Source organism: Muscardinus avellanarius (assembly GCF_963383645.1).
Source record: "Muscardinus avellanarius genome assembly, chromosome: 2".
Lineage (NCBI taxonomy): Eukaryota > Metazoa > Chordata > Mammalia > Rodentia > Gliridae > Muscardinus > Muscardinus avellanarius.
The window spans coordinates 37,376,732-37,398,235 of NC_137787.1; the positions used below are offsets into that span (position 1 = coordinate 37,376,732).

General features: G+C 39.5%; 1 protein-coding gene across 1 annotated transcript in view; it reads left to right on the forward strand.

The window, feature by feature from the left end:
• ORC2 (origin recognition complex subunit 2) overlaps positions 1-21,504 on the forward strand; it is a gene marked incomplete at both ends in the record, with an annotated part of 49,482 nt that overhangs the window by 7,141 nt on the left and 20,837 nt on the right. The window contains 7 exons of the mRNA XM_080719905.1: positions 767-856; positions 3,216-3,308; positions 4,433-4,464; positions 9,656-9,716; positions 13,081-13,274; positions 15,719-15,817; positions 19,355-19,464. Coding sequence (XP_080576031.1) covers positions 767-856; positions 3,216-3,308; positions 4,433-4,464; positions 9,656-9,716; positions 13,081-13,274; positions 15,719-15,817; positions 19,355-19,464 — 679 coding nt within the window. The remainder of the gene's footprint in view (positions 1-766; positions 857-3,215; positions 3,309-4,432; positions 4,465-9,655; positions 9,717-13,080; positions 13,275-15,718; positions 15,818-19,354; positions 19,465-21,504) is intronic.

Consider the following 21,504-nt stretch of genomic DNA (forward strand, 5'->3'; position numbering starts at 1 on the left):
TTGTAATCCCCGCGCTTGGGAGGCGGAGACAGGAGGATCATGCTGGTTCGGAGCCAGCCTTGCTGGCTTAAGAGACCCTGTTTCCACAAAAAAGTAAAAAAATAGTTCTGGGAGTGTAGCCATGGGAGTGTATCCTGGAGGTAGAAGAGCTTCCAGGAGCCCCAGTACCACCAAACAAAAATTTATAAAATTAGGTCTGGGAGTATAGCCTGGAGCTAGAAGGGTTTCCAGGAACCCCAGTACCACAAAAAATAAATAAATAAATAAAATAAAAAGGTGGGCTGGGGTTGTATCTCGGAGTTAAAATGCTCTGGGTTCCATCTCTAGTACCGCAAAAAAAAAAAAAATTCATATATGTAGGATCAATCTGAGCTTGTTTGTTTTTTGTTGTTGTTTTACAGCACTGGGGATGGTACCCAGGGGCATTCTACTCCAAGCTATGACCACAGCCCCTATTTTCTTTATTTTGAAACAGGGTCTCACTAATTTGTAGAGGGCCTCGTTAAGTAACTGAAGATGGTGGAGAACCTGCAATCCTCCTGTCTCAGCCTCCCATGTACTAGGATTACAAGCATGTGCCACCATGCTTAGCCAATCTCTTTTTCTGTATTGTGTATTTTTAAGTGTTTTATATATAAATACATATTGGTATACCTTTATGCAGTGTAGTAATGAATATGAATCTTTAAAAAGTTTTAGCATTTTTTTTTCTTGTTAATTAACTTTGCCCCATTTTCCTAAATGCATGTTGTATTTTCTCTTCCAGAATCCTTGAAAAATGGCTCTGCTATAGATGGTGGAAGTAAAGTTTATTCTTTTCAGAATAGAAAACACCCTGAAAAGATGGCTAAACTGGGTATGTTGTTTTTCCAATTTCTATAATCATTAGTTACCTTTTCTAAGATATATTTAATCACATTTTTAACAATTATCATCCCATTATAGTTTCTGAAAGAATGTGGAAACATACCCTAAGGCTTAGGAAATTAGACATTTTCTAGAATAATGATATAGTTTGATATGTATTAAACCCACTTAAATTCATTTTTTTTAATGCTCAGATGTCTTTTGTTCTGAGGTTAAAGTCAGAGGATGACAAGTCCAAGGCCAACCAGGGCAACTTAATGAAACCTGTTTCAAAATAAAAAGGATTTGGGATGTAACTTAGTGCTAGAGCACTTGCCTAGTGTGCAGTAGTCCCTGGGTTCAATCCCCAGTTCTGTTGTTACAACAAAAAATAAGAATCATGTAGAGATACTCTGAGCTTATAAAATAAGAATTTTTTTACTATATATAGACAGATATTTGTATTATGGAAAAATATTTTAAAATTATTAGGAGTGGTCTCTTCTAACATTTTTCTTAACCATATTACCACTTATACTAATTATACATGAATTGCTGGTTTTGAGAGAATCAGACTATAATAAACATCTAATATTAAAATTAAACTTAATTCTTTTGTGAAAGTCAGATAGCACTGTATTTAGATCTTGTAATAAGAATGGACTTTATTTTTTAAACCTTTCTGGAAAGGAAATAACATCTGTGAAAGTGCTTTGAAAATAGGAGGGTTTAGCCGGGTGTGGTGGCGCATGCTTGTAATCCCCGCGCTTGGGAGGCTGAGACAGGAGGATTGCACGGGTTCGAAGCCAGCCTCAGCTACTTAGTGAGGCTTTCAGCAACTTAGTGAGACCCTGTTTTCCAATAAAATATAAAAAAGGTCTGGGAGTATAGCCCAGAGGTAGAAAGCCTCTGGGTTCCACCCCCAGTACCACCAAGAAAAAAAAAAAATAGGAGGGTGTATAAGTATACAAAGGTTTAGGAGCCAGGCTTTGTGTCACATACCTGCAAACCCAGTTCTTGGGAGGCTGAGACAGGAAGATCACAAGTTCATGGCCATCCTCAGCATCTTGTAAGTCTCTAACTTAGTGAGACCCTGTTTCAAAATAAAGAATAAGCCAGGTGTTGTGGTGCATGCTTGGAATCCCAGTAATTGGGACCCTGAGACAGGAAGGTCACAGAATCACAGCCAGCTATAGCAGCTTTAGTGAGAGCCTGTTTCAAAATAAAAAAAATAAAATAGGGCTGAACTGGGTGTGGTGGCACACGTTTGTAATCCCAGCATTCTGGAGGCTGAGACCAGAGGATCGCGGTTTGGGAACAGCCTCAGCTACATAGCGAGGCCCGCTGCAACTTAGGTCCTGTTTCAGAATATATAATAAAAAAAATAGGGTAGGGGTTGTAGCTCAGAGTTCGAATGCCGACCCTAAATAAATAAATAAATAAATAAATAAATAAATAAATAAAATAAATAAATAGGGCTGGGAGTATAGCTCAGAGGTAGAATATCCCTGGTTCAATCCCCAGTACTCAAAAACAAAAACAAAAAAAAGTAGTACTGCAGCCGGGCGTGGTGGCGCACGCTTGTAATCCCCGCGCTTGGAAGGCAGAGACAGGAGGATCGCGCAGGTTCAAAGCCAGCCGCGCGCGCTGGCTTAGGAGACCCTGTTTCCAAATATAAAAATGTAAAAAGAGGTCTGGCAGTGTAGCCCGGAGGTAGAAGGGCTTCCAGGAACCCCAGTACCACTAAAAAAAAAAAAGTAGTACTGTTAATATGGGTGGATTTATCTTCCTAATAAAAGTCAGGTTTTTTTAAGAATTTTTTTAAATTTTTTAAAATTTATTTATTTATTTATTTATTTTGGTGGTACTGGGGTTCCTGGAAACCCTTCTACCTCCGGGCTACACTCCCAGACCTATTTTTTATATTTTTATTTGGAAGCAGGGTCTCTTAAGCCAGCGAGGTTAACTTTAAACCAGTGCAATCCTCCTGTCTCCAGCTCTCAAGCGCGGGGGGTACAAGCATGCGCCACCATGCCTGGCCTTTTTAAGAATTTATATGAAGCAGCCAAGCATGGTGGCACATCCTTGTAATCCCAGCATTTGGGAGCTTAGACAGGAGGATTGAGGTTCGTGGATAGCCTCAGCTACTTGTTGAGGTCCTTTGCAACTCAGTGAAACCCTGTTTCAAAATAAAGAATAAAAATAGGGTCAGAGTTGTAGCTCGGAGGTAGAATGCCCCTGGGTACCACAAAAAAAAAAAAAAAATTATGTGAAAAAAAGAATTTACATTAGTGAAATAAGGTTACTTTCCTTCTTTATCTTCTATTCATTAAATGTTTATATATATAATACATGTATTTTTATTACAGCTTCAGAACTAGCAAAAACACCAAGAAAAAGTGTTCCACTCAATTTGAAGAATGATTCTGAAATCTCAGTAAACATTCCTCAAAATAGCAAGGGTAAGACTTTACCTCATTTCTTTGAAGAGAGCAGTTAGATGAAAGATAGTTCCTTCAAGTTAAAGTATTTTACTTTTTTTTAATCTAAATTTTATTTTTTTTTATTCTGAAATAGAATAATACAGTTAGTACTCTGAATCGTCGTCCTTAATAGAGCCATATTTATCAGTCAGTGGGGATTCTGTGCCTTTTGAAGTTGGATATATTGACAGGAACAACTAGTTAAGTTGTTAAGTCCCTCTGCCATTTCCTGGAGCTATCTAAGTCATGATTGATTTGACTTTGTTGACTTTGGCAGTTACTATGTGAAATAAGAATTTGAAGTTTTGCCAGTCTTATAGTTTATGTAGAATTGTAGATCCACTTTTTGTGAATGGTTCATTCCAGCCAGGTTAAACAATATGTTTTTTTTTGTTTTGTTTTGTTTTTTTGGTGGTGGTGGTGGTACTGGGTATAGAACCCAGGGGCCTTCTACCTCTGGGCTACACTCTCAGACTTGTTTTATATTTTATTTGGAAAAAGGGTCTCTTAAGCCAGCCTCAACTGGCTTCAAACCTGTGTGATCCTCATGTCTCCACCTCCCAAGCACAGGGATTACAAGCGTGTGCCACCACTCCCGGCAACAATATACTTTTTAAGAATCAAAACTGAAAAAGGCACTGGGTGTGGTACCTCATGCCTGTAATCCCAGTACTTGGGAAACAGAGATAGGAAAATCATAGGTTCGAGGACAGCCTCGGCAAATAGACTCTCATCAACCTAGCAAGACCCTGTTTCAAATTACCTGTTTCTGAATAAAAGTAAAATAAGGATGAGGGTTTAACTCAGGTTGAATGGCCTGGGTTCAATCCATACTACAACAACAACAAAAAAAGGAAAGAAATAAAAAGGCTTCATTTTGTTCTTGTTACAATGCTATGGAAATGGAAGAAGTAGCTGTCACTAATGGAAGTGGTCGTGAAATTAGGAGTGATTACTTTAGCCTCTACTGAAGATGTAGTTTACTGAGAATTTGCTAATATGTGGCTTTTGTAGAAACTACCTACAATTTTGCATTTAACAAAACTAGACTATGATGAAAAATGAAGTTTCTGTAGTAAGTCATGGCTTTTTGTTTCATTTAGGACATTCTACTTCAGATACAACCCAGATGAAGGTAAGCAATTAACTGAAGACAAGCAAAAGCCTAGCGTTACAAAATCAGACATGAACAGTTGGCATTTTTTCTCTTCATTTATACAGTGCGATCTTCTGGACTCCACTCTGCTTTCTGCTCTGTCATAACTATCCCTGGATTTTTAACTGGGAAGAGCTGTCCTAGGAATTTTATGAGTTTTGTTTTGCTTTTTTATATAATGCTCTGTTGTTTTTCAGAAGCGTTGATCCCAATAGCCACTGAATCTATTACTATATCATTGTATAATTTACATTTGAAAACCAAGTCGGTTTAATAGATTCATTACAGGTAGCTGAAAGGAATTGATCATTTTTATGTCCTCTTTTTTGTGTTTTGATGGTTGCATTTTTTCACTATGCCTTGTCAAGTGGTCTTGCCTAAATATGAGATGGCCCAGATGGTCTTGGAAGAATCCAGGGCATTGGGTATGTGAGTAGTAAGTATCTGTGTACAGGCTTATTTAATTAATTGGGAGGCTGAGACTGGAGGATTGCAGATTCAAGACCAGATTCAGCAATTTAGCAAGACTCTCAGCAACATAGTAAGATCCTGTTTCAAAGCAAAAAAAAGAGTGGGGGTATAGCTCAGAGGTTAAATACCTGTGGGTTCAATCCATAGTACCACACAAATAAAAAGAAGTAAGTATAGACTTTTTTTTTTTCTTTCAGGTGTAGGGATGGAACCCAGGGGCATTCGACCTCCGAGCTACACCCCCTGCCCTATTTTTTACTTTTTATTTTGAAACCGGGTCTCACTGAGTTGCAGAGGGCCTCACTAAGTAGTAGCTGAGGCTGTCCGCAAACCTCGATCCTCCTGTCTTAGCCTCCCAAATGCTGGGATTACAAGCGTGTACCACCACGCCTGGCTAAGTATAGACATTTTAGACCATGGTTATAGCCTTTGCAGGAGTGTCCAATTTAGGCATAGCGTTAGACATGTTTACATGTCAGATCCTCCTTTATCTCCGTTTGTCTGTTTTGAGATGAAGTCTAACTATGTACCCAAGCTGGCCTCAAATTTGTAATTATCCTGTTATCCTGTCTCAGCCTTTTTTTTTTTTTTTGCATGTCTGGAGATGGAACCCAGGGGCATTTGACCTCTGAGCTACACCCCCTGCCCTATTTTTTATTCTTTATTTTGAAACAGGGTCTCACTAAGTTGCAGAAGGCCTCACTAAGTAGTAGCTGAGGCTGTCCGCAAACCGCAATCCTCCTGTCTCAGCCTCCCAAATGCTGGGATTACAAGCATGTGCCACCATGTCTGGCTAAGTATAGACATTTTAGACCATGGTTATAGCCTTTGCAGGAGTGTCCAATTTAGGCATAGGGTTAGACATGTTTACATGTCAGATCCTCCTTTATCGCTGTTTGTCTGTTTTGAGATGAAGTCTAACTATGTACCCAATCTGGCCTCAAATTTGTAATTATCCTGTTATCCTGTCTCAGCCTTTTTTTTTTTTTTTTTTTTTTTTTTGCATGTCTGGAGATGGAACCCAGGGGCATTCGACCTCCGAGCTACACCCCCTGCCCTATTTTTTATTCTTTATTTTGAAACAGGGTCTCACTAAGTTGCAGAGGGCCTCACTAAGTAGTAGCTGAGAGTGTCCGCAAACCGTGATCCTCTGGTCTCAGCCTCCCAAATGCTGGGATAACAAGCATGTGCCACCATGCCCAGCTTTGTCTCAGCCTCTTAAGAACTAGGATTACAGTCATACAGCACTGTGCCTGGCTTGCCTTTCTCTTTAATAATTATTTTTTTCTGTGTTGTTTCTGTATGTTTTATCACTATAAAAGAGAAAACTCGTGAGCATATCTCAAGCAGGAATTGAGATAAATGAGAGCATTTCTTTTCAAGTTGTAGTTCACAACCAAATAGTATATCTTGTCAACTTCCCTGAAAGACTATTAGAAAATCCCATTGATAAAACAAAGCTCTCTACCACAATAAGTGACATCACCATGACTGGGTCCTAGTGTGCGATCTTAGAAGGAAATTTAAGAATCCCGGTGTGCTGGCACACACTTTTTTTTTTTATTTTGGTGGTGCTGGGGGTGGAACCCAGAGGCTTTCTACCTCCGGGCTATACTCCCCGACTTATTTTATGTTTTATTTGGACACAGGGTCTCACTAAGCTGCTAAGAGCCTCACTAAGTAGCTGAGGCTGGCTTTGAACCTGCGCGATCCTCCTGTCTCAGCCTCCCAAGCACTGGGATTACAAGCGTGCGCCACCACGCCCAGCAGGCACACACTTTTAATCCCAGTACATGGAAAGCTGAAATAGGAGGATCACTGGTTCTTGGACAGCTTCAGCTACTTAATGAGACCGTCTGCAACTTAGTGAGACCCTGTTTCATAATAAAGTGTAAAAAACAGGGCTGGGAGTGTAGCTCGGAAGTAGAATGCCCCTGGGTTCTCAATACTGCAACAACAACAACAAAAAAAAAACACAAAAAAAGGAGTTTAAGAAAAAATATGTATAGAGCTTCAGAATCTGAGCTCAACTGGCTTAAGGCAAGTCTTCAAGATGGTACGCTAAGTGGTATTGGACAGAGTCAGGGATATGATATTTTAAGATTGGCGGACACAGTGAAGAGAGGTCTTAAAGTGCATGTTGATAAACAAATTGTCTGATAAGGTGAACAAACTTTGCCCTGGGGAGTAATCTTTTGTCCTCCAAAAGAGCAAATTGTTTTGTTTTGGGTTTTTTTGGTGGTACTGGGGGTAGAACACAGAGGCTTTCTACCTCCGGGCTATACTCCCAGACCCTTTTTTTAAAAATATTTTATTTGGAAATAGGGTCTCACTAAATTGTTGAAAGCCTCACTAAGTAGCTAAGGCTGGCTTTGAACCCGTGTGATCCTCCTGTCTCAGCCTCCCATGCGCGGGGATTACAAGCGTGCGCCACCACGCCCGGCAAAAAGTGCAAATTGTAAAGCTAGATTAGTTTGTATACATTTCTTGTGATAGACAAGGAAGTTATTGATTTGTTATGCCTTTTGAGAAAGCATTTTCTGAAAGTTATTTTGGTCTCAGACTTGATAATTAGGTTGTATAGATGCAAGTTACCTCAAATCTTTTTTTTGAGATGGAACCCAGGGGCATTCTACCTCCAAGCTACACCCCCAGTTTTTGTCTTTTTTTTGTTGGTGGTGGTGGTACTGGGGGTACTGGAACCCAGAGCCTTTCTACCTTTAGTCTATACTCCCAGACCTATCTTATATTTTATTTGGAAACAAGGTCTCACTAAGTTGCTGAAAGCCTCACTAAGCTGAGGCTGGCTTCACCTGTGCAATCCTCCTGTTTCAGCCTCCTAAAACGCTGGGATTACAAGCATGCACCACCACACCCAGCCCCAGTCCTATGTTTTTATTCTTTATTTTGAAACAGGGCCTCACTGAGTTGCAAAGGCCCTCACTAAGTAGCTGAGGCTGTCTGTGAACCTCAATCCTCCTGTGTCAGCTTCCCAAAAGCTAGAATTAGAAGCAAGCGCCACCACACCCGGCTCAATTCTCAGTCTTGAAATCAGTTTATTAGGATATTTCTGCACTTTAAAAAATGAAATAGAGCCGGGCGTGGTGGCTCACGCTTGTAATCCCGGCATTTGAGAGGCTGAGACCAGAGGATCGTGGTTCGCGGACAGCCTCGGCTACTTAGTGAGGCCCTCTGCAACTCATTGAGACCTGGTTTCAAAATAAAGAATAAAAAATAGGGCAGGGGGTGTAGCTCAGAGGTCGAATGCCCCCGGGTTCCACTCCAGACCCGCAAAAAAAAAAAAGAAAAAAGAAAAAAGAAATAGGTCTGTGCGATGGTGCATGGTTGTAATCCCAGTACTTTAGAGGCTAAGACAGGAGGTTTGCACATTCGTGGCCAGCCTCAGCTACTTAGTGAGGCCCTCTGCAATTAGTGAGACTCTGTTTCAAAATAAAGAATAAAAAATAGGCTAGAGATCTAGCTTATAGGTAGAATGCCCCTGGGTTCGATCCCCAGGACACACACACAAAAAAGAAAGAAATAGTGTATGAAATTTTTATTTTGAGCCGGGCATGGTGACACATGCTTGTAATCCCAGCGCTTGGGATGCTGAGACAGGAGGATTGTACAGGTTCAAAGCCAGCCTCAGCTACTTAGTGAGGCTCTCAGCAATTTAGTAAGACCCTGTTTCCAAATAAAATATAAAATAGGTCTGGGATTATAGCCCGGAGGTAGAAAGCCTTGGTTTTACCCTCAGTACCACACACACACACAAAAATTATTTTGTTGCCAGGCATGATGGTGCATGTCTATAATCACAACACATAGTAAACTAGGACTGAAAGATCATAGGTTGGGACCAGCCCCAGCAACTTAGGTCCTCAAAAATTTAGTGACAACCGGGCATGGTGGCGCACGCCTGTAATCCCCGCGCCTGGAAGGCTGAGACAGGAGGATTGCACTAGTTCAAAGCCAGCCTCAGCTACTTAGTGAGGCTCTCAGCAACTTAGTGAGACCCTGTTTCCAAATAAAATATAAAAAAGGTCTGGGAGTATAGCCCGGAGGTAGAAAGCCTCTGGGTTCCACCCCCAGTACCACCAAAAAAAAAAAAAAAAAAAATTAGTGACTCCCTAAAATTAGGGCCAGAATATAGCTCAAAAATAGAATGCCTGGGTTTCATTCTCCAGGAACACACAATTTATTGTGAATATTATTTTATTGTAATTTTCATCAGTTATATATTATACACACACACAAGTATAAAGTCAAGATGATAAAAGGCAAAAAAATTTTTGTTTTTTTGGGTTTTTTTAATTTAGATTTTTTTTTTTTTTTTTTTTTTTTTTGGCAGTAGTGAGGATGGAAGCCAAGAAGCATTGGGATTACAAGTGTGTGCCACCACACTCGCCTATACGCTCTAATTATTGTTTTAACAAAGTTCATTTGTCATTTTTATCTAGTTCTAATGTAACTTATTGAAAGCAAAATATTTTTGTTTCTTTTTTTTTTTTTTTTTTTTTTTTTTTTTTTTTGTGCTGGATATTGAACCCAAGGGCATTCTGTCTCAGTACTGGGATTATAGGCATGCACCACCATACCCGGCTTCAGAATATTTTTCTTTTCTAGTCTTTTTCTCTCTAATCAATTATTAACTTTCATTGTATTATTTTACTATTGTGCTTTTTTTATTTTTTAACAGAACAATGAGAAAAATGAACTTATATCAACACCATCTCGTAGTCTAAGAAAAAGACTAATAGGTATGTATTTCTTTTTATATGAAGTTTTATAAAAAGTAATGTCTAAGCAACGGTTAATTAATGATTAAATATGTGGTTTCTGGACTTTGACTGCGTGGGTTTTTAGTGTCTGGCCTGTCACTTACTAGAATCTTCAATGCCTCAATTTTTTCATTTATAAACTAGATACAGTGATGGTACAAACCTGAGAGATTTTTTGAGTATTAATTGGAATAAAAGACATCAAGCTTGTTACTATTTGACCTTGTTACAAGTTTACCAAGTGTTAGTAATAGCTATCTTTTGTTGTTATAATAACTATAACTACTTATTGATATTTCTTTCCATGAAAGAAGATATGCTTGTGTTCTAAAGCTGTAGATTGCTTAAGGATAAGAACTAGAGGGTTGTGTATAATCTTTTTAACTCCAAGACTTAGCACTATGTCTTTCATATTATGATCAGTGGATATTGAAGTTCAGTTAAAACATTGCTTCAACTAAGTAACATACATTTTAGTTTGTTTCGAGACAGCTGGGAAGTCTTTCTGTTGATTTATTGAACAATTTATAATGAAATAACATTAGCTATTCATAGTTGTCCTGAATGCTATTAAAAGTAGAAGAGAAAAAAGAAAACAGCGAGGCCCAGTGGTGCACACCTGTAATCCTAGCACCTGGGAGACTGAGTTGGGAGGATTGGAGGTTTGCAGGTTCTCAGCAGCTTCAGCAACTTAGTGAGAACCTGTTTCAGAATAAAAGCTAAAACTGGGCTGGAATTGTAGCTCAGAGGTAGAACACTCCTGGGTTAAGTCTCTAGTAGCCCTCCCCCTGACACACACTAATTGTCTATCAGAAGTAATAAAAGATAATTATTCACAATTTATTATAAATTCATGTCAAATGCATCCTATGTTCTATATTTTTTCCAAAAAAGAATCTTTTTAATATTTATTTGTTTATTTTGGTGATACTGGGGGTGGAACCCAGGGGCTTTCTACCTCTGGGCTATACCTGTTTTATATTTTATTTGGAAACAGGGTCTCACTAAGTTGCTGAGGGCCTCACTAAGTAGCTGAGGCTGGCTTCGAACCTGTGCAGTCCTCCTGTCTCAGCTTCCCAAGAGTGGGGATTACAGGCGTGTGCCACCATATCTGGCTAAAAAGAATATTTTTTAGAGAAAAGGTGAACTCTTTCTTTTTAGTTATCATCAAGTATATATGCCTACATATACATAAGACAGAAACATTTTCTGGCACCTGCTAGCACTTCTACCTTACACATATGCAAAGAGCAACAGTCAGTTTAAATCTGAATCTCTAAAATGCATATGCTTGCAAAATGACGTGGTTTTAGCTGGGTATGTTGGCGCATTTCTATACTCCCAGTACTTAGAAGGCTGAAACAGGAGATCACAGGTTCAAGGACAGTCTTCAGCAACTTGGGAAGACCCTGTTTCAAAACTAAAAATGAAAAAGGCCTGGGGGTATAGCTCAGAGGTAGAATGCCTCTGGATTTAATCTCCAGTATCACCAAAAAATGTGTATGTTCAATTGGTGTATTTTTATATGCTAATTCTGGATAATCCTCTGAAATTCATGTTATTCACAATAAACATACTGATTTGTTAAAGTTTATCACTAATTTTTTTTTTTTTTTGTATTGGGAATGAAATCCAGGGGCATTCTACCTCAAAGCTCCACTGCCAGCCCTATTTTTTATTCTTTTATTTTGAAACAGGGTCTCACTGAGCTATAAAGGGCTTCACTAAGTAGCTGAGGCTGTCCGTGAACCAGGAGCCTCCTGTCTTAGCCTCCTAAATGCTGGGATTACAAATATGCATCACCATGCCTGGCTGATTCCACTAATGATTTATTTATTTATTTATTTATTTATTTATTTATTTATTTATTTATTTTTATGGTACTGGGGTTCCTGGAAGCCCTTCTACCTCCGGGATACACTCCCAGACCTATTTTTACATTTTTATTTTGGAAACATGGTCTCCTAAGCCAGCGCGCGTGGCTGGCTTCGAACCTGCGCGATCCTCCTGTCTTTAACTCCCAAGCGCAGGGATTATAAGCATGCGCCACCACGCCTGGCTCCATTAATATTTTAAAATTTACCTTTTAAAAATAATTCTGTAGCTGGACGTGGTGGTGCATGCTTGTAATCCTGTCTTGAGACAGGAAAATCACAAGTTTCCGGCCAGCCTCAGCTACTTAGGCCCACTGCAACTTAGTGAGACCCTGTTTCAAAATAAAGAATAAAAAATAGGACTGTGGATATAGCTTGGAGGTAGAATGTCCTTGGATTCAATTCCCAATAAATAGGAAGGAAGGAAGGAATTTTTTAATCAATTCTGAGATGTAGTGGCATATGTATTAGTAGTAGTTATAATAATAGCTGCCATTCATTGAGTGCTATCTCAGGATGGCATTTTCAGTAGGGAACAACAAAATTCGATAGTAGAGGTTAACACTATAGACATTTAAATATCTTATAAAAATTTAGAGGTACGAGTTCCATAGTTGATGTAGTAAGTGAAGTATCAGTAACAACCCTGGTTCTTCCAATCTTTTTTTTTCTGCTACCAGCATTTTTCATTTTTAGATTTGATACTTCATGTTGGAGAATAGCTTCCATAACTTTTAAGTTATGGGTGTAAATAGGACCTTTTTTTCCATAAGTGAGAAAAATTTTTCACAGAAGCTCTCAGCAAATTTTTCCTGAAATCTGTGGTCAGAGAGGTATGTAGCCAGACCTAGTTGTAAGGGAGAGCAAAGTATGGAGGTAATAGATGATTGCCACAGTTCATCTTTTAGGATGGGGCATGTTGCCACACTTTACAAATTAGAATTCTTTTAGCAAGAAGGAAGGAAGGAGAATAGAATAAGGTGTGGCTAACAGGTTAACAGTTTCTGCCAGCTTCCAATATCAGGCATTAGTTGGTTTAGGTACCTTTTTTTTAAGATATTGAGGGTTGTACCCAGGGACATTCTACCTCCAAGATACACCTCCAGCTCTATTTTTTATTCTTTATTTTGAAACATGGTCTCACTAAGTTACAGAAGGCCTCACTAAGTAGCTGAGGCTGGCCACAATCCCCCTATTTCAACCTCCCAGTAATGGACAAGCTTACGCTACCACACCCAGCTGTAGATCTATTTCAATATAATTTTCACAGTGGTTTATTAGATATGGTTAGTCTTATTTGATAAAGGAGAAAGCTGGTACTCAGAGAATTTATGTCACTAACTGGTGAAATCATGAGTAAGTAATGACAAAACCAGAATTAAATGTCTCTTTAAAGCCTGTGGATTTTATATTCCACAGTGTCTCTTGTCAAACTGTCAAATTTTCCCAATTACTTTTTCCCCCTACAGTGCCACGGTCTCATTCTGACAGTGAAAGTGAATATTCTGCCTCCGACTCAGAGGATGATGAAGGGAGTGCACAGGAGTATGAAGAGGACACTAGTGCAGACATACTCAGCCAGAAGGTTCAGACTCAGAACAGAGCAGTTTCAGCTCCTGTTTGCAAAGGAATACCTTCTAAGAAAGTGAAAAGAGATAACACAGTAAGTGAAGAGAGAAACTTTTAACTTTAAGGAAAAATTGTATATAATACTCTAAAAAGTTAGGTGAAATAATCCTCCCCCTTGATATCATCCCTGTACCTGGGAGGCTGAGACCAGAGGATCACAGGTTCAAGGCCAGCTTGAGCAACTTAGCAAGATCCTATTTCAACTTTAAAAATAAAATGGCTGGGGATGTAGCTCAGAGTTAAAGGTAGGTTGCCCTAAGAAAAGAAATCTCCATGAAGGATCAACATAGTTTTTTTCTTCACTTTTCTATATTTTCTCAGCCTTCCACCTAAATTTCCATGTAAGCCAAACGTTATGGTACATGCTTATAATCCCAGGAGTTGGGAAGCTGAAACAAGAGGATTCCAGGTTCATGGCCAGCCTCAGCTATTTAGTGAAGTCCTCCGCAACTTAGACCCTGTTTCAAAATAAAAAAAAATAGGGCTGAGGGAGTAACTTGGAGGTGGAATGCCCCTGAATTCAATTCCTAGTACCGTCAAAACAAAATTTTTTTCCATGTAAATTTGTTTCTATTTTTGTGCTACCTGGCATGTCTGAATCAGTACATGCTAAAGGTGATATTTCAATTCAATTGTATAAAAAATAAATTTTAAACCAGATATGGTGAACTGGCCAAGTGGCACACACCTGTAATCCCAGCCTCAGCAAGTAATTAGCAAGACCCTGTTTTTTTTGTTTGTTTGTTTGTTTGTTTATTGGTGGTACTGGGGTTCCTGGAAACCCTTCTACCTCTGGGCTACACTCCCAGTCCTATTTTTATATTTTTATTTGGAAACAGGGTCTCTTAAGCCAGCGCGGCTGGCTTCGAACCTGCGCGATCCTCCTGTTTCTGCCTCCCAAGCGCGGGGATTACAAGCGTGCGCCACCACGCTCGGCCAAGACCCTGTTTTAAAAATAATAAAATAGGGCAAGGGTAGCTTGTAGGCTGAATGCCCTGGGTTTAATCCCCAGTTACCACACACACACAAAAATAAACCAAGCATGGTGGCCCATGCATATAATCCCAGTACTTGGGAGACTGAGACAGGAAGATTTGGGGTTCATAGCCAGTCTCAGTAGTTTAGTGAGGCTCTCAGCAATTTAGCAAGACCCTGTTTCCAAATAAAATAGGGGGGTATAGCTTAGAAGTAGAATGTCCCTTGGTTCAATCCCCAGCACCACAAAATGTCCTGGTGATCTATGTGAAGGTTTAGAGCAGTCTAGGAAGCCTACTGCTTAAATAGCTTCATAGGATCACAGCGCTTAGTCCTGCCCCAAATCAGAACAAGGATTGAATTTTACTTTTTTGAACAAGGAGCTATTTTACTTTTACTTAGTATTTTACATAGTACTTGTACTTTTATTAAAAAAAAAAAAAAACTCACGTCTTGTTTTTTTTATTTTCAGCCCTGTTGATTATCCCCTCATTTTCATAGGATTTCATCTTTACTAATATTAAGCAATTTTTACAATTCTTTGAGGAGAAATAGAGGTTCCCATGTATAATATCATCTTCCCCCCCCATTTTGTTTTTTAGTCTGGGTGGAAAATTATATATCACATATAATTATATATTATAATTTTGAGATACATATACATATGATTATAATTTTGGAATCATTTCAGGAACAGAATACTTCAACTAGTCATTTCTTTAACTTATATGATTCTAAAAGTTATTCAGTTTTATTACTGGAATTAAAAATTCTTAATCCTTAATATACATTATTGCTTTAAAAAGAAAATAACTCTCTCAGAGTGTAGCAGCGCATTTCTGTAATCCCAGCTATTCAGGAAGCTCAGGCAGAAGTATAACAAGTGTGAGGCCAACTTTGGTAACTTCATGAGACCCAGTGTCAAAATATATACATTTTATATATAACATATGTACAGTAATATATAGTATAATGTTTATAGTATATATAATATCCTCACCTATGCACTTTATTTATTTATTTATTTTTTTGGTGGTACTGGGGGTGGAACCCAGAGGCTTTCTACCTCTGGGCTACACTCCCAGACCTATTTTATATTTTATTTGGAAACAGGGTCTCACTAAGTTGCTGAAAGCCTCACTAAGTAGCTGAGGCTGGCTTCGAACCTGTGTGATCCTCCTGTCTCAGCCTCCCAAGCACGGGGATTACGAGCATGTGCCACCACACCCGGCTTGCACTTTATATATAATGTATATTGTATATTTTAGCTAGGCATGATTGTATATGCATATAGTCCTAACTACTAGGGATGCTGAGGCAGGAGAATAGCTTGAGCCCAACAAGTTTGATACCAGTGTGAGCAATAAAGTAAGACCCTGTCTCAGCTGTCACCCTGCCCCATTTTTTTACATATCCTGTTTTATATTAATATTACTGTCTAATTTTGATGGAATATAAATATCTGAAAGCACTTAGAACTGACTTTACTCTGTCCACTTTTAGAGTAACTTAGTAGAAGAATATTTTGAAGCTCACAGTAGTTCAAAAGTTTTAACCTCCGATAGAACACTGCAGAAGCTAAAGAGACCTAAACTGGATCAGGTATGTTACAAGTAATAATGTTATTTTAAATTTTTCTTACTGTGACTTGAAAATTACACTAGTTGAGAACAGTTTTAAAGAGTATATGAGTCGGGGGTAGTGGCACATGCTTGTAATTCCAGGTTCAAAGCCAGCCTCAGCTACTTAGTGAGACCCTGTTTCCAAATAAAGTATAAATTAGGTCTAGCAGTATAGCCCAGAGGTAGAAAAGCCCCTGGGTTCTATCCCCAGTACCACACAAATAAAAAAAAAGAGTACATATATAGAGCTAAGCACAATGACACACACTTGTAATCCCAGTACTTAGGGTGCTGAGACAGGAGGATCACAGGTTCATAGCCCACCTCAGCAACTTAAAAAGGTCCTCCTCGACTTAGTGAGACCGTTATAAAATAAAATAGGACTGAGATATAGCTTAGAGGTAGAATGTTCCTGGGTTCAATCCTCAGTACCATGGGGAAAAAAATTGGTATGTGTTTTATAGTTTCATATCATAATGTAAATCATAGTGATAGTGATATACGTGCACACAGCACTTCGTGGGCTTTTCTCCAGCTCCCTCCCAAACTCCTCCCTCCCCCTACAGGGTGTTGAGATTGACACTGGTATTCGCACATAAGTGCCTAATGTTGATGGATGTGATTCCTTCACTGATCCTCCCTCCTCCCTCTCCCCTTCCCCTGGACCACCTCTTTCACTCCACTAGAGTTTCTCCTTTATCTGAAGTCCCTCTGGTATCCCCATTACTCCGTAGCTTCCATATAAGTGAGAAAACATGACCCTTCACTTTCTGTGACTGGCCAATCCCACTTAACATAATGTTCTCCAGGTCCATCCATTTATAATAACCATTAGGGTTGTATCTACCATGTACCATTAGACGTTGTTATTCATTTGACTCACATGTTCATTGAACCTCACAGTGATCATAAAACAATGACTGTGGCCTGGCTTTCTCTCAGTTACAAACTTTGTAAACAGTTTTCTGCTTGGTGATATTACAGAAAACTTGCCTAGTGCAATAAGGTAGCAAGGTTACTGTGTTCTATGGTTCCAGTAGCTCATTTTACAAAAAATACCAGGTAGCTGTACCTATTAGAGTTTTAACTTATATTTCTTCTGTGAGAGCAGACTGAAGCATATGAGTGAAAAATGTTTTAGTAGGAAGTGGTGTTGATTAGCTAAATCAAGAAGAGATTGTTATTTGTTCAAAGATTACCAAGATTTTATTATACAAGTTTAATATGCCTTCTATAAAATGCTTGGAATCCTTATGTTTGCATGACCATAATGAGATATCTGTGGGATAAGACCCATCTATAAACACAGAATTCATGTATGTTTCATATATGTACTATGTACACACAGCCTAAAGTAGTTTATGCAATATTTTTAATGTACTTCTATTTTAACTGATTGGTCAGATGTGGAATTTTCTATTTGTTGTGTTATGTTGGCACTCAAAAATTTTTAAATGTTGGAGCGTTTCATGTTTGCAGTTTTAAAATTAGGAATGCTCTGCCATGCATGGTGGTGCACGCTTATAATCCCCACACTTGGGAGACGGAGCAGGAGGATCGCACAGGTTCGAAGCCAGCCTCACTGGCTTAAGAGATCCTGTTTGCAAATAAAAATATAAAAAATAAGTGAGAGTGTAGCCCGGAGGCAGAAGGGTTTACAGGAACCCCAGTACCACACACACACACACACACACAAATTAGCGATGCTCAACCTATACTTATACTCTGCAAACTAATATTTAATGAATCTTCTAAGATGCACAGGGCTGTGTGTGTGTGTCAGGGGATGGAACCCAGGGGCATTCGACCTCCAAGCTACATCCCCCTTCCCGCCCTAGTTTTTATTCTTTAATTGAAACAGGGCCTCACTAAGTAGCTGAGGCTGTCCCCATCCGCGATCCTCTGGTCTCAACCTCCCAAATGCTGGGATTACAAGCTTGTGCCACCATGCCTGGCTGCACAGGGCTTTTGGCAGAGTGTTCAAGATATCGAAAAGAGTTATAAGGTTGAATGACCTGAATAGCATGGTGCTATTTAGTTTTAGGGTTTTAATGTTTGTCACCTGGCTTATTGGTATTAAGAAATCAGATCAGAGACAAGCTAAAAACAGGTATCAAGCCGGGCGTGGTGGCGCACACTTGTAATCCCTGCGCTTGGGAGGCAGAGACAGGAGGATCGTGCAGGTTTGAAGCCAGCTGTGCTGGCTTAAGAGACCCTGTTTCCAAATAAAAAGTATAAAATAGGTCTGGGAGTGTAGCCCGGAGGTAGAAGGGTTTCCAGAAACCCCAGTACCACACACACAAAAAAAAAAGTATCAAGAGGTCAAGTTGTTATGCCAGACATAGTGGCGCACCTTGTAATCCCAGCATTTGGGAGGCTGAGACAGGAGGATCACAGTTCACAGACAGCCTCAGCTACTTAGTGAGGCCTTTTGCAAGTCAGTGAGACCCTGTTTTAAAATAAAGAATAAAAAAATAGGTCTAGGGGTATAGCTTGGAGGTAGAATGTCCCTGCGTTCCATTCCCAGTACCGCCAAAAAAGAAAAAATTAATGTTGCTTAGAGCTTGTATTTTTATATAAGCAATATAGGAGATAAGTGAATTTAGGGTCAAAGTAGGACCTACAAAACAGTCTCTAAGAGAATGAAGGTTACTGATAATGAAGGGAGAGAAGGCTTTTTCTTGATTTTAGATGCAGCATAGCTAATAGTATAAGCTCAGAAGTATGTGACAGAAAGCCTTCATTTCTCATCTTCTGGGTTGCTGAAAGTTGACTAATCTAGGATTTGCTAATCTAGGGTGTCTCTCTTCCTCATAGACAACAGAGGCGTTTTCTTATATGACCTCTTAAAGCTTAGGCCCAAAACTGGCCATTGTACTTCTGCTTCATTCTAGTGGCCACAGTATATTACATAGCTGAAAATAAAGTCGTGGGAGGGACAGCAAAGTCATGTAGGAAAGAGCAGGGCTACAGGGAAGGAGCAAGTACTGGGGCCAACGGTACAATTTCCATGAATATTAAAGTTTGAAATGAAAATGCATAGGTGAAAATAACATTCCAGAGATTATACTCAAGTAAATATTCATCTGGAGCATTGGTTCATCCCTACAATCCCAGTACCTGGGAGGTTGAGACAGGTGAATCTCAGTTTGAAGCCAGCGTATGATAACTTAGTAAGAGCCTATTGCAAAATAAAAACTAATGTTAAAAAAAAAAAAGGCTGGAGGAGCTGGACATGGTGGTACACACCTGTAATTTCAGCACTTGGGAGGCTGAGATAGGATCACAGGTTTAAGGCCAGCCTCAGCAATTTAGTGAGACCCTGTTCCAAAATAAAAATAAGAAGGACTGAGATGTAGCTCAGAGCTAGAATACCCCTGGGTTTAATACCCAGTACCCCCAGAAATGCAAAAAAGGCCTTTTCTAACCCCAACCTGTATGGAAGTAGTTTTAGTTTGGACTGATTTGATGTTTGTGGTTTTATAATTATTTTCATCCCTCTTTTTATTTTTTTAAGCAAACTCTGCATAAACTATTGAGCAAGGTTTCACCTTCATTTTCTGCTGAACTTAAACAATTAAATCAACAGTATGAAAGTTTATTTCATAAATGGATGCTACAGTTACAGTAAGTATAATCATCATTGCAAAAACTTGCAAAAAAGAATAGTATGGCCAAGCGTGGTGGTGCATGCTTGTAATCCCAGCATTCTGGAGGCTGAGACTGAAGGATCTCAGTTTCTGATCAGTGTCAGCTATTTAGCAAGTCCCTTCGCAACATAGTGAGACCTTGTTTCAAAAATAAAAAGACAGCCAGGGTGATGGTGTATGCTTGTATCCCCACACTTGTGAGGCTGAGACAGGAGGATCGGAACAGGTTCGAGGCCAACCTCAGCTACTTAGTGAGGCTCTCGGTAACTTAGTGAGACCCTGTTTCCAAATAAAATATTAAAAAATAGGTCTGGGAGTATAGCTTGGAGGTAGAAAGCCTCTGGGTCCCAGTACCACCAAAAAAATAAAAATAAATAAAAAGACTAGCTGGGCATGGTAGCTCATGCTTGTAATCCCAGCGCTTGAGAGGCTGAGACAGGAGGATCGCACAGGTTCAAAGCCAGCCTCAGCTACTTAGTGAGGCTCTCAGCAACTTAGTGAGACCCTGTTTCCAAATAAAGTATAAAATAGGTCTGGGAGTATAGCCCGGAGGTAGAAAGCCTCTGGGTTCTATCCCCAGTACCACACACACACACAAATAAATAAATAATAAAAATGACCCAGCCATGGTGGCTCACGTTTGTAATCCCAGCATTTGGGAGGCTAAGACCAGAGGATTGCAGTTCGTGTACAGCCTCAGCTATTTAGTGAGATCCTGTTTCAAAATAAAGAATAAAATATAGGGCAAAGGATATAGCTTGGAGGTCGAATCTCCTGGGTTCCATCCCCAGACCTGCATATATAAATAAATTAAATAAATAAAGTTAAGCCTGGCGTGATGGGACACACTTGTAATTCCAGCATTCGGGAGACTGAGACCATAGGATCATGGTTTGCAGACAGCCTCAGCGACTTAGTAAGGCCCTCTGCAACTCAGTGAGACCCTATTTCAAAATAAAGGGCAGGGGATGTAGCTTGGAGGTCGAATGCCCCTGGGTTTCATCCTGAGACCTGCAAAAAAAGAAAGTTAAAGATGGGGCTGGGGGTGTAGCTCTCAAGGTAAAATGCCCCTGGGTTCCATTCCCAGTACTGCAAATAAATAAGTAAGTAAGTAAGTAAGTAAGTAAGTAAGTAAGTAAGTAAGTAAGTAAAGCCAAGCATGGTGCTGCATGCTTGTAATCCCAGTATTTGGGAGGCGGAGACAGGAGGATCTCAGGTTTGCAGCCAGCTTCAGCTACTTAGTGAGGCCCTCTGCAATTCTGAGACCCTGTTTCAAAATAAAGAATAAAAAATAGAACTGGGGCCATAGCTTGGATGTTGAATGCCTCTGGATTTCATCCCCAGTACTGCAAAAAAAATTATTTAACTAAAAATAATAATATAGGACTGGTGGTGTAGCTTGGACGTGGAATGCCCTGGGTTCAATCCCCAGTACAAAAAAAAGAATTTTTTTTTAATTTTATTTTTCAGATGTCTCAGATTAAATTTTAAATTCCAACTAAAGTACCTAGAAGAGTGTTTTAAATCAAATGTACACTAGCCAGGCGTGATGACGTATGTTTCTACATCCCAGAACTTGAGAGGCTGAGACAGGAGATCTCGGGTTCTCAGCCAACTTTAGCTACTTAGGCCCTCTGCAGCTTCATGAGACCTTGTTTCAAAATAAAGAATAAAAAGTGGGGCTGGGTTTAACTTGGAGGTAGAATGTCCTTGGATTTCATCTAGAGTACTACTCAAAAAAAAAATACATACTAAAGCCTGGCATAGTGGTGCACATTTGTAATACCAGTACTTGGAAGGCTGAGACAGGAGGATCACAGGTTTCCTAGCTGCCTCAGCTACTTAGGGATGCCCTCCACAACTTAGTGAGACCCCATTAAATTTTTTTTTAATTTTAATTTTTTTTTATCTTGAAATGGTCTTTGTGAGTTGCAAAGGGCCTCACTAAAGTATCTGAGATTGTCTGGGAACCGCAATTGTCCTGTCTCAACCTCCCAGATACTGTATCACCAGGCCT